The 14,222-nt window shown below is 34.6% G+C and overlaps 1 protein-coding gene across 2 annotated transcripts in view; it reads left to right on the top strand.

Moving 5' to 3' along the window:
- Positions 1-14,222, top strand: part of TTBK2 (tau tubulin kinase 2) — an 82,643-nt gene that overhangs the window by 17,403 nt on the left and 51,018 nt on the right. For both annotated transcript variants that reach the window (XM_058855410.1, XM_058855401.1), the window contains exons 2-3: positions 5,154-5,313; positions 9,144-9,291. In XM_058855410.1, the coding sequence (XP_058711393.1) occupies positions 5,245-5,313; positions 9,144-9,291 (217 nt within the window). In that variant the 5' untranslated portion in view covers positions 5,154-5,244. The remainder of the gene's footprint in view (positions 1-5,153; positions 5,314-9,143; positions 9,292-14,222) is intronic.

The following is a 14,222-nucleotide window of genomic DNA, read 5'->3' as shown; positions in this document are numbered from 1 at the left end:
TTAACTCTGTCTTCAAACTGAGAAAATATCGCCACCTTTGTAATAACAACTGCAGAAGTTGCCAGAAGGAAATACAGACTCTTTGGCAATAGCACACAAGACAGCTGGGAGCTTTTCACACCTGGAATCTGCAAGTGGTGATGAGTATTTTTGGCACCCAAGTGCTTGAGAAGGAAAACCTAAAATGACATTGGTTTTGTGTTGAAATTTTAAAGATTTTCTTCACAACCAGTACAGTTGGAAATTTAAGGTCTTAAATACAGTTTTCTCATTGATGTGGTGAATGATGATTTTCGAAACATCAGCTTTTAATGGATGTAGTAGTAAGTGTAGGATGACTTTCTAGTTTGGATGTTCAAATAGATGCATTTAAATAATTCCTATCCCTAGAATAAACAATTTGAAAATGTTCTTAGCCTAAGACAGTGGACTTTACTGTAAATGTGGTGAAATTAGGACCTTTGAACATTTCCTGCCCTGATTTTCTCTTTATGCTGGCCTTTTAAAATGTTTTTTGTTCCTTAAGTTCTGCTTAAAAATAGAAAATGCAGAAATGGAAACCATCTTAGGTAGATTCCAGTTAGTTTACTGGTTTTAAAAATAAGCTGAAGGCAGGCAGGTAGAGTTCCTAATATGCTCAGAGATCTCCTAATAGTAAAAGGTTGATACTATTCCATAGTGGAAGCAACAGGACATGTATTCCTTTCTGTGGAACAGAAGTAATCTTCTGTACTGCCTTGCTTTGTCCTGGAACTTATACTACGTCCATTCAGCCAAAATTATCCATATTACTTTCTCAACCTTAGGTCTGAATTTAAACGTCTGTAAAGGCTGGTGAGCAGAGGTTGCCTTCAGTTTAGGCTATCTCTAAGGGGATATACACACAAATGGCATTAAAGGATTTTCTTTTTTTCTGAAAATTTTGCACTGTTGTTTTCTAATACCATATAATCTCTTAGTGTACTTGGATGGGGTAAATTAATCTTTTGCATAGCTGATGTGTTGTTAAAATCAGTTATGGTGGATAGAAGGGTTCTAAATAATGGATATCTATATGGTATTCTGCATATCAGCTCTAATGCTTCTTTAACTGTGTTCTTGTTTTATACTGTAATTGGTTCCCAGCAAAGGCTTATGTTATGGAACAGTCTATCCTCATTGCATTGTCCCAGTTACTCCATGACCTGCCGTCTGGAAATAAATTTGACAGAGGGCTAATTGTCTTTAATTGGAGTTGTGTTAACTTGAAAAGTTCCTCTGAAGTGATAAACTGATCTGATAAGAAAACTGATGAGTTAATGAATACAGAATTTTATGAGATATATTGCAATTAGAGTGGCTATTACTTTTTTAGGAGAATTATAAAGATGTGTTTGTTGTGCTGAAAATAGCCTTACTGCCACCTAAAAAACTGCACTGCTAAAGGCTTCATCTACTGAATGAGTAAGGGAAAGCTTGCACCTTAACTGTGTGTCATTAATTATTCATCTGCTTCAACAGAATACAGAACATGCTGGAGCTTTCTTAAATTGTTTAACAGCATTGTAGCTTGTTAAAGAGCTATGCTGAAAACAATGTATTTCAGTAATACAAATGCAACTGTTTGTACTTTCATGAATCTTTAAATCATCTGTAAAATTTGGAGTGGTCCAAACAGTCTGAATTCAAATCCTTACAAATTCAGAGAAATTTCAGTTTCAATCTTGATCTGAGAACCACCTCCAAAGAATGCATATTTATATCTGTCCAAAATTCCTTTAAATATAGTAATCTCTAATAATGTCCTTTTCTTCCATATAAATTTGGGAAAAGTGATTGTAGCCTAAATTGCGCCTACTAGAATACACATTATCTGTTATTAGATAAGGAATAGAAAGATATTTATCCACTGCAGTACATCAATAATTAACAGATCTGCAGATTATACAGTGTTAAGACCATTAGAGAATACATCAGAACAGTGAAACTCTGCCTAGATTGTGAATAAGGTCTTTAAAAACCTGGATTGTGAATAAACTCTTTAAAAACCATATTCTTGTGGCAATGCCTTAGTGTAAGGATGGAGGTGTGTAAGCATCTGATAAAGTTGTGGTTTAGCAAAAGCATAAAGCATTTTCAGACTTAAATTAGGGAAATAAGACTTCTATCACAACGAAATAATAAAAAAATATCTTTTCTCCATATTAGGAATTGGTATGATAACATCTAATTCAGTGTGGATGTCTAACTCAATGTTGCTGTCCATTCCACAAGAAGAATGTGGAGCAAGGAGAGGGGTTTTGAAGGAGGACCATATAAAAGACCCATGGTTATGAAGGAAGGCTTAAAGCTTTCCTGAGTATTCACTCACAGGAAGTTAAAGAAAATATGTTTAGATGTTTAAATGAAGTGAAATTACTGGAAATGGAATTCGGTTACCAAAACTGTAACTAAGTCGTGTGATAAAAAGTTAAACATATTAAATCTTGAAACAAAACGAGTTATGCTTACTGTGAGGGAGGAAACATACTGGAACATGTTAGCAGTGAAGAACATTTGGAGTCTTACATATTAGGGTGTGCTAATTCAGTGAAAAGGGTTGAAGTTATGAAGTGGCCTCATCAGGTAAGGGTTTGGACCAATTTCAAGCCTTCTGGCTTTGGAATTTGTCACTGAATCCTTCTTCTGCTTTACTTGAAGCCTTGAAAAAAACAGGATTCTTCAAATTTACTTCAACATGTTCGTAATGCTTGCAGTTGATTATTAAGCTCCAGGAGGAGCTTAACACCTTGTCTTCAGGGGCTCAGGAGAGAACTTTTGCCTCCCATGCATGACAGTTCAATGGGTTCTGTTGTTTTGTTGATTTGAATACCTATTTTTTGATGATATAGATATTGTGTCTTTGTAATGATCTAGGATGACAAGAGATTTAAGAAGGAATGAGTGTATTAGAATAGGATTGAGGAATTGTGTACAAATGAAGATTTTGTTACCCTGGCCATGCAGATATTACATAGAGTAATACTTCTATGGGAATTCTTAAAATACAGGGTGGTTCTGTGAATGTATGTGTTGAATCTTTGCATTCTGGGCCAGTTACTGATTCTCTGTTAGTCTGCTAAAGAATCCACAAATGAATAGATCTCAGAAATACTTGTCATAGTTGTGACTATAAATTGCATATTTAAATGTACTAAAAAAAAAAAAAAGTTAAGTATCGAATTGGGAATCCATTCAAGGCTGATAGCAGTATTAACAAAAAACTGTGAACTGTCATGTCTTTGATTTAATAAAGCATCTACTTTTCCTACAGGTGATGAATTTTGCTCATGTTTGAAAGTTTCAGTCAAAATCTTACTTGCAGTTTTAGATTTTGCTCTGGTGAGATGAATAGTTTCACCATTATTTGTTAAAACAAATACTAGGAAAAAATAAACCCTCTTGAAGTTCCAATATAGAAGTGAACAATTTATTTGTGAAGACCAACCCATGCTTCAATGTAACTGGCGGGTGGTAGAAAGAGAAGCGACCATTTAATTTAGGGGAAAAGCCACTGTATGTGCTTTAAGCATGTAATTTTGGAAACAGATCTTTTCCCCTTCATTAGTGGGGTTTTGTTTCATCTTTGTTCCTGACTGTGTTATGATAATTCTGCTGGAAAGGACAGTAAGTGTGGTCAGTGGTTAATAATGTTCATATAAATGGCTCTAGTTCTTTTTAGAATGTTGACCTTATCTGCCAGGGAGAGTTTACGATCACCGGTGGAATTTGAATTGCTTTAGTTCAACCTGATTAAATTGCAGGATGGATGCTGTTACTCAGAATACACAATCTTAATTTGGTTTCCCTTCATTGTTTTAATTAAACCAATTTAGGCTGTGTTTTCTGAATGAACACTCTTTTACAGGCTTGTAATCCACTCTCATTGGGTGTAAATTTAGATCCTCAACTAATTCAGATTAATATTTCTCCAGAGGGGTCTGTTTTGTCTGGAGTTAGTTTAGCTGTCATAATGTCCAATTGAAGCAAAAAGGCATAAATATAATATGAAAAAGAAATATGAAAGAACATGAAAAAATCACAATTACTGTCATGTCAAACAAATGTTTGTCTTAAAAAGCCAGGTTTAAGCAGCAGAGTATTTATTAAAAAAGCATAATTTAGTCCCAGGAGTAAGATTGGCATTTAGCCACATGGAAGGCCATATTGCTGATTCAAATCAGAATGGTTTTACCAATTTTGCATATCATTTGTGTGTTGATTCAGGGAGAAAAGCATTGTTCACTTGCTGTTACGCTATTTTGACAGCCATACAAATAACCTAAAGCAAATATACTTTTTGAAGAGTATTGTCTTTGTATAAGAGTGCTTATACAGAGTTACATTTCTATAATTACACTAGTGTAACAAGAAACAGTTCTAGAAAAGCTCAAAGAATTGAAATAAGCTTTTAATTTGTTGTAGTAGTTGCTGATGGGAGCCATTATGGATATATTATTCTCCAAAGTACAATTTTTTATAATACTATCTATAATCCAATTCAGTAATGATTGCTAAAACCAGAAAATTAAAAAAAAAAATTGTCAAAATGACCAAATACAGGGTTTCTTCCTTGCCAAAGACAGCTGTTTATAGCCTGACATAATTGTACTTTAGATGTATTTAATCAGAAATAATCCTAGCTATGTGAGAGACATTGTAAAATGTGAAGTAGTCTGTATGCAGCGCAACTGAAATTAAAGTTTCTGTTTTTAACATTATAATTTTGGGTTAATATTATTTTAATGTTGTTATATATTACTATTAATTAAACAATTATTTAATAAGTTAATAATTAAATTTTAAAAGGGATTATTAAAATTAAGTTTAAATGTAATTATGCCTTGCAGCAATTTGAAACTGCTTGTGGAATATACCTCTTTAAGTTCATTGGTTCTGTATTGAGATTGTTATTGTAGATTTGAGAGAGAGCAAGTTAAAAAATTAAGGAGGGATATTCTTGAATTTTTTTCTGTACTGGAAACTGACTACAATTTCAGTGTTAGTCACTGTGGGATGCAAAAGCTAGTTCAGGTGCTGGGTGAGGAACACAAGTTTTGCTTTTTACTCTGTTAATCTGCTTTATTTTTATTCTGTTAATCACTGAGATCCCATGTTCTGCTCTGATTTTGCAGTGACTGGTTAAATGGAAGCCATTCCTGGGATCTGGATGGTTTCTACTGACGCAGACTTTGCATAGCAGCTCCATCACCTCAGGAGGTTGCAATGAGTGGAGGAGGGGATCAGCCTGACATCCTCAGTGTGGGAATATTGGTCAAAGAAAGATGGAAGGTGGTGAGTATGTCTTCCTGCAAATCTGTATCTTCCTCGAGATACGTTTTGAGAAAGAAGTGGTTTGTGCTTTGAAATTAATTTGAAAATTCTTGTGAGATATATTTTGCTTAATACTTACATTAAATTGTGAATGAGCTTTAAAACTACTTGTTTCTCTTATCCTTCTTTAAAGAGAAGTTATGAGGATTTAAAGTGGGTTATTTTTTTCTTTCCTGATAAGGATCTAGGAGAGTTCTTAAATCCCAGTGTAGTGCCTGATCCAAGCACAACTGGAAGAGTACTGTTGGTATATTGAACCCAATCAGCCAGTGATAATGTCAGTCCATTTTGGAGATCAGTCAGAGGCCCTCCCTTGAAATTAGTAAGTTTGTGAGATATGTTACTTCTTATAGAAAGATCTTTCAGGACCTTGCTGCTTTTCCTTTTGTTTGTTGGATTTTATGGCATAGATTTATTCTCAGCTGATTTGTATTCTTTTGATTGTGTGCCAGCATTGGCTTTACCATAAATAGCTCTGTTCCCTTTTGCTGTTCTTATCCTTGATTTGCATCTTGAGGGAAATAGTATCCATTTGAAGCTATTTTTGCTGGGAGAAGCAGGCTGAGTTCTCACAGTTCCTTCTCCATTCCTCTGATTACATTGGGTTTTTTTACATAGAATTAAAAAAAAAAAGAAGAGAAAAAAAGGCCAGTTCACAACAGAGCATTTAGAGTATCTGTGTGTGTGTAGTAGGCTGTGAAAGGATTCTGAATTGATTGCTTTATATTACTCCCCTATTTCGAGATTTTTAGAACTGTAAGACTGAACACTGAAGATACAAATTCATCATTAATTTAAATTCATAAGAGAGAATAATTTCACCTGTCTTGTGCCCTATCTTTCATTTAAATATGCAGGAAGCTGATCCTAACTTTGCGTAGGAAATCTTTGTATTTCCTTTTAGGTAGATAGAACCTAAATATCTATCTCTGGAGTATAAATATTTGCAAAATACATTCTTATGTTTTAGATCAATACAGCAGTGCATACAGAAAGCATAGTCTTGAATCAGATCAAATAGTATAAAATACTATTTTATATACAATAATATACAAAATACAATTGATAATAAGATACTAATATATCACTGTCCACAAAACTACTTAGTTGTCTGATGTGTACAACAGTAGCTGTGTTTTCTTCAGGTTTATTTTCTTTCCTATATAATGAAGACTGCTGATGACATAAGTGTCTTCTGCAAAATTTTGAAAATAGGCTGAAGTTCATTTCATGTAATTATATATTTTTAGTTATATGTTTTCCAGGTCAAGTATTATGGGTAGATGAGTGCCAAGTATTTCCTGTGGGTAACTCTTCAATTTCTTACCTTCTGTAGCAAACATTAAGGATTTCTCGATGGCATCTAAGGTGATAGACTTCTTGAATTCAGATTTTCGTAGGACTGTCTCCCAGCGGAAGAAACTGAAAGGCAGTTTTTGGATTTTTTTTGCTGTTGAGGACCTTGTTCTTTGCAGTTGTGAAAACCATATCTAAAATTTTTGGACATGAACATTGAAAAAAACCATGTTCAGTTAAATTTAATTTTAACCTAGACATTATTTAGGGTGATTCTATTTTGAAAAGTAAGCATAAAAAAGACATCATAAAATATTTTTACTCCAGTGACAACACCCTTCGCTAGTGGTGTCTGTTAACAGTTGCTTTTATCCTTTGTTGATGCCTTTCCTTATGCCTCTTTTTTGCCTTTGAGACACTTATTACAATCCCAGCTTAGAGAGACTTGATTGTAATGATAATTGGTTTTAGGTATATTTAAGAATGCCATTCAATATGTAGTGTAAGCAAAGGTAACAAGATAAAATTTGTTGGAAATTGTATGCTTTAGCCTGGAAGCATACAAGGAAAGAATTTGAAGAGAGAATCGAGAGAAAGAGTTTGGCTTGTGAGATGCTGAATGCAAAAGGAGAAGGCTGAAACTAATGAACAAAATGGGAAATGCAGATATAAACAAGGGGAATGCAGTCCTCATCAAGGTAAAAGATGTTGAGCAGATGTGGCAGGAGGCCAGTATGGTTGAGTGGTCAGCACCTGTGTTAACTGGAAAGCAAAATGCAGGTGAACGGAAGGTGAAATAGGGATGGGCTGCCCAAGATTAGCATGGAGACGTTGCCTCTGTGTGATATATGGAATATATGGGAATGCCCAAGCTAAGATGGCAGTTGTGACTGGTGAAGGATGTGAAAAGCAACAGGAAAAGCTTCTATAGGGATTTTGGCAGCAAAAAATCCCCAAGGAAAATATGGCCTCATAGTTGAATGTGTGTGACTCGGTGACAAAGGATGCATTAAGTATTTTTTTCTGCAATTAAAAAGAGAATAATTTGTGCCTGGAACTACTGAGTGATGTAATTATTGGGTGTATGTTAATGATTCTGGTGTACTTAAGCTAAGGATATAAATTGATCTGTTTATTTTATTACTGTGGCGGTGGTTTTGTTTGTTCTATATGTCTTTCAAGCGCACATGCAGAGAAACAATGCTTTCAAAGGCAGTCTTTCTTGGTCTGGCCATTTCTCAAAGCCGGTAAATGAAGTTAGATGATAAATGTGTCTATGTTTATAAGGGGGTGAGAATGTCTGTGTCACCTCTTTCCTTTTCCTCTCACCTTTTTCACCATGCGTTTTCACTGGTGTGCTTGTACTATGCTGAAAATCCATGTGTTGTCTGTTATCTTCTTCCTTATTCATAAACCCCAGGCTATTTAAAAAAAATGCTTTTCCTGTTTAGTCCAATGTCTGATGATCTGGATTAGGAGACATTAGATTACTTTTCAGAATCTGAAGATCGGTCAGCATATTGCTGCTCTCTAGAACCCTGGACTGTTTAGATGAGATTTTAGACAGTGGAGTCATATAATGTTAACAACTGTATGTTTTCAGATGACATTTAGAAAACCATGTCAGTCTTAGCATAAATTCTTTTTGTCTCCTTTTCTCTTTTATCAGCTTTAGAATGTTAGCCAGGGGAGACATTTTGTAAAACAACATTGATGTTTTTGATATTGAAAACCAAATAAGTGTTTGTTCCCAGTGACCACTTAAAGCAGAGTGAAAAAACATCTATTCATATTTGCTCTGAATGTAGTGCAGACTAATTAGCATGCCATGAGCATTCTTTTTACCTCTTCCTTGCACAGATGAAACTTTCTGTGCTGCAAGTTTCTTGAGTCTGTCTGTTAATAAGAATGATATTGGTGAATCGTGAATGTAACATTTGAGATGTATATTCAAAGATCATCTTGGCCATTTCTTATAATTTATGGTTTAGCTGCTGTTTGTAAGTCACTCCATATAATAGAAAATACTGTCTCTTTTCAGGAAGTCCAAAAACTTATATAACTTTATACCTTTATTATTCAGTGTGCGTATTTCTGAGAGGAGAAAAAGGTGGCATATTTTAAAAATGTCACTGTGCATTTGTATTTGAAGATCTCTGTACTGTGTGTGACTATTTGAGGAAAGACTTTATTCAGCATGCTGACTTTGCCCAGATTCATGCTGGGAATACTACTGCACTTTTCTATTATGCTATATACAATAGTGCAGATGGGGATCAGGTGTGTTCTCTTCCAAACTGTGGTTAGCCATACCTTGGTCAATTATTCAGTAGCTCTTTTATGTACTGAAGGGTATAATTATTGTTTTAAAATCTTATTTGTAATCCAAGAGCGTTTGCAGTATGACAGGCAGAATGAAGAAGTATTGCTGTTTTGTTTACTTTCTTCTCCCCTCTTTAAAATATGCTTTTGTTCTTTCTTTTTCCCCAACATAGTTGAGGAAAATAGGAGGTGGAGGATTTGGAGAAATTTACGATGCACTGGACTTGCTTACTCGGGAAAACGTTGCACTGAAGGTCGAATCTGCTCAGCAGCCCAAGCAAGTGCTGAAAATGGAAGTAGCTGTGTTGAAGAAGCTGCAAGGTAGGGCTGTACCTTGGATATGTGAGAAATTGAATGTCAGTGTATCTTCTTTAAAAAGATCATTGTAATTATAATAATATTTTGAGTAAATATTTCCTATATTCTGCATGTTCTTGATAAATGCTTATTAAAAGTGGAATAGAAGCTCTTTGCAATTCTGAAAGTTTTGCTACAGTGAAGCTTTTGTTTGAAATGGGATGAAGTGAAAATAAAAAGAACAACAAAATTGCTGCAAAAATCTCGGTTCAGATTTACTTTAGTCTGAATCCCTATTTTCTCTTTGTTTTTTGCTCTAGGCTTTGTTGTTATTCTTGTTTTTGTTTCTAAGATGTTTTGGTTTTTTTCTGTACTATGTAGCACTGAATATTTGAAAGTCCTTCATATACCATATGCAATAAGAATATTTGTTTTCTTGGCTTTGCAGGTATTGCTGAGAATTCTAATATTGAAATAGGAAACATACTTTAAAAAATCCCCACAAGCAAAAGCCCCAACTTTAAAGAACTGTAACTTATATGAGAAAACTACTGAACATGTAAAATCCTGAAACACTTTCAGGGTTCAATTCCTTGAATCAGAGTTTGAATAGTCACACTTTCTGTACCTTTAGATACTTTAATGAAGCTATCACTACAGAGAAATATGCAGTGGCTTCTCTTCATTGCTTTTTACAACACAAGATTACAGAAAGAAAGTTTAAACTGAATTTTTCTATAAAAAATATTATTTCTAATCTGGACGATTTTTAATAATACATGCCCTCCTGTCTGCAGCCCAATTTTTCCAAACTCTTACTTTGAATAAAATGAAGTCTACATGACGTGTGGTGCTGCCTAATGTGCTGTAAAGGTCACACTATAGCAGGATTTGACAGCCTCTATAGATTTAAGAGGGCAAGCATGTCACATGTTATGATGTTAACAAACTGTTCTGATGCTTTTGGTCTCTTTCAAGGATTTCACCGAAACATCTAGTATTACATATCTGAGCAAAGAGATTTTCTTTGAATTTTAAAGTTTCTAGTCCAGAGATGAATAGTAAGTTTCAGTACTGCCAATTGAAAGTTTGGAAAACATTTGTCAGGGTTCTTGAAAGAAATTCTCCTGAAGACGGTGAGTTTTGCAGAACAAAATAGTCTGTAATTCTTGCGGGTTTTAAGCAGTCAGAATTAATTTCTCCAAGAGTTTGTGGTTTTTTTCTGCACACATGAGCTTGATTCTGTTTTTACAAAATCCAGAGTCTTTAAGATGGTACACATGAGACAACTAAATGATAAGGAAATTAAACGATATGAAAGAAAACACTGGAATTTGGTAGCACTACAATGTCAATGTATTTACGAAAATATGACCTTATATAAGACTGTGTAACTGGGGTGCATTTTAACTTTCTACTGTAAATTTCAGTATAGTGGAGTTTCAGTTAAGATATTAGAAAAGGGACTTTTTCTTAGTCAAAACTTTTTTTATCTTTTGAAATATTTGTGGAAAAATAATTATGAAATAATAAAATATTTATGTGTGAAAAATTACCATAGGGCCTTACAGAAGTTATACTCTCAGAAGAATAGTTAGGAAACTATAATTCCAAACAGCCCAAGTCTTCCTGCAGAAGAATCTTTGGTTCTATTGAATCATGGGAAACATCTAGTTAAAAAGAGCAAAACAATGAAACATCTGAGCAACAGATCCACTGAGACAAATAATCCACAAAATATGTACTCCAAATAAATATTTCTGATATTTATTTTCTAAGTATTATTTCTCTGAGCAAATAATAAATAGAAGCTTTTATATAAATGAAACCCAGACATATATTTTTCCTTACATTTTATGTCTTGTTGCTCTCTTGCACCAAAAAAAAAAAAAAAAAAGAAAAAAAAAGTTTGTGGTGATAGTAACACTAGAGGTGACCTCCGGTCATTGTTGTGGAAGTTTACACTTAACACTGTTACTGCTCTGGTTTTAGATGGGGAATGTTGTAGGTGATCAGTAAAGCAAACACAGTGAAGAGATGGGTCAAATGAACCTTTCGCGTATATTATAATTTATAATTTGCACAGATACAATACTTTAGGTTTACATTCACCTTTATTTATCCATACTTGGAAGGTTTTATATTAAATAAGGTTATGGTAGAGACCATTTTGTGTTTTACAGAAAATCTTTGCTCCTAGATGCCATTTGCATTAATTTCTTTGCCTTCACAAGTTTTCAGTACAGAAGAGCGAAAAATTAGAAGCATAGGGAAAATCAAGAAAAGTGGATGAGAATGGGGAATCGAAAACAACTTTACAATTGCTTCATAAAGACTTTTTATTATTATTATTCTTAAATTTTTCTTAGGATGTAGAAATTAGTCTTATTTTTGACATTTTTTTTCTTTTCATGCAGATTCAGGTGAAATTGTAAAGAGTTCTTTTTAGGATGTTTTTATAACAACCTTCTATTATCATACATTCTCTGAGATCAACTTTTATCTTGTTCCTCTGTCCCTTTTTGGTGTATGCGTATGTATGTGTGTGTGTGTGTATATATATATATATATATATATAATTACTCTTTTTCTCAAAGGGCTTAGGTTCTCTTCTTGCAAGGTGTTCTAGTTACATTGGACATAGAGGGGAAGGAGTAGAATTGTCATGAACATCCTTTGTCTTTCAAATATTTGAAAAGTTTCCACTGTTTGTAATGAGAGACAGTGACCTTACAGTCTTGGTGAGGATTTTCTTAATGTGTGGATCTGATTTTTAAAAAATATTGCACAGCTTGTGAAATATCATGAAGAAACAGGCTTTTACAAGAGTATAAATAAACAGGTGTCCTATGTTTAGAGCAGAATAGCTCTTCTAGTCTATACTAGGCCTAGGCATATTCTCAGGGTTATAAACATGCTTTTGAATGTATCTGTGTTAGAATCTTATTTCACAGAAACTGTGAAACTGAAATAAGAATAGCTGTTGGCAGAAGTATAGGGATACATTATTTCTTACCATTCTTTACTTTCAGAAACTTTTAGAATTAAAGCAATATGGTCATTATTGCGGGGGTAAAATGAGTAATAACTATGTGGTATAATGAAATTTATAAAAGAAATAACTTTGTATATGGTACGGTGACTAATGAAAAACTTCAGGAAGCTCTTTTTAAGACTCTGAGCTAGAAAAACCTGCTGGAATCTGTGAGTAATTGTATGACTTCTCTCTTAATTATGAAGGAGGACTAGGCTCACTGATACGGCTATTTATTACAGCTTAGTCATCAATTACATCTTAATTTTTTTCTCCGTTCTGTCTCCTAATTATTGTTGCAGAATATTGTTTAACTCTTTAAGTTCCTTATTTTTGCTTTTTTTTAAAAAAAGAAATCTGCTGCAACAGATGGTTGTTTTGTTTAACCATGTTGAGAGGCCATCTGTTCCCACAGTCAGATGGGAGAAGACAGATTTATCACATCTCACTCAGTGAGAGTGAGACTCACTCAGTTGGTTTCTGTCTCACACAACCTTACAGACTTCTCCCTCACTCATTTACAGCTCTGGAGTGTAATTTAGTGATGGGCTGTGTCTGGTGTAGGCTGCAAAGCTGCTGTAGTGCTACACTGCAGCAGCCTGAGGAATGGCACGCAGGCTTAGCACCCTCCCTAGGAGGTTTTTCAAGGGCAGAGTTGTTCCCTGCAGCCTATTACCATCATCTTCTCACCCTGCAGCCCAACAGTGAAGCTCACAGGTGTAAAAAAACCACTGTTTTCCTGCTGTAGTAGGTGTGTATAGCCTCACTGGAGTGGTGGGGGATCATTCTATTTGAATAAGGTATTCAGGCTCTACTTCTGTCCTTCCTCTTTCCTCAATTTTATATCAAAGTTTCTAAGGAATTTACCACACAAACTGAGTTGGTGCTCCAGTCAAAATGGGATTTCTCTGACCAAACTGAGTTTTGAACTTTTTCTGAATTTGTCAGATAAAATCTGACTAAATATATGTTTCACTGAAGATGTTCCTTCAGAATACCCACAAGTGGCTGTAAAATTAATCATAAATATTTGAGATCAGACTTCATTAATGGAAACTGCAGCAATGAATATACCAAATTTCATCTTGATAAATTCGCTACTAATCCTTTCTGTTCATAAAATTACACTGTCTGTAATATTGCCTGTCTTACTTGAACAAATGGGTGGAAGGAAAAAGTGGAGGAAAACCAGTGATAAGTTTAGCACTTATGTATTTGCAGAAATGTAAAGGTTTCTTTTAAAATAAATTATTTTTATGAATCCTGTAAGATTTTCTTTTTTTAAAAGGGCCTACTTACCTATTTTAATTGGATGTGGCAAGTAGCTTCCTGAGGAAGCAAGAAACCAGCAACCACTTTTCTGACAAGGGAATTGAAAATATTTAGAAGCTGTAGGGTCAGGTAGGGTTTTGATGGAGCTACAAGTGCAGCAGTAGCAAAAAGTGCCCTCAGATCTGTAGCTAGACATTATGGTGTTTTGAAAACAGTAATGAGGGGGTGGGAGTTCCCTGTTTCTGACATTCTTGTAATCCTAAGTATAAAGAAATTAATGATAGAAATATTAGGTGACAAATTTTACACATATTTAGCAACCACTTGAGATCATCAGCTTTCTGTTGGCTGTAGCTTCCACTGGTATGAGAAAGGAAGGTAAATGGCCTGAGGAACTTTAATCCTACAGCTCCCTGTTCTGTTGTAGAGAAAGGCAGAGTGGGAGCATAACGGGTCCCAGCTTTTCTCCAAGTCAATGAACACTGGTACCAAAATGACAAGAGGTTTGCATTCCTCTTCTGTTTCCAATTCTAGCCTTTGGCTTGTCTTTTTCTCTGTATTTACCTGGGCAATATTCTGCTTTGACTTACAACTGCAAGATAGTAAGGAGATTATTTTTGACCTGTCTTCTCTGCAGTTTGCTCCTAGG

This window comes from Poecile atricapillus, chromosome 1, assembly GCF_030490865.1.
Source record: "Poecile atricapillus isolate bPoeAtr1 chromosome 1, bPoeAtr1.hap1, whole genome shotgun sequence".
NCBI lineage: Eukaryota > Metazoa > Chordata > Aves > Passeriformes > Paridae > Poecile > Poecile atricapillus.
This window is presented reverse-complemented; position numbering and strand designations above follow the sequence as displayed.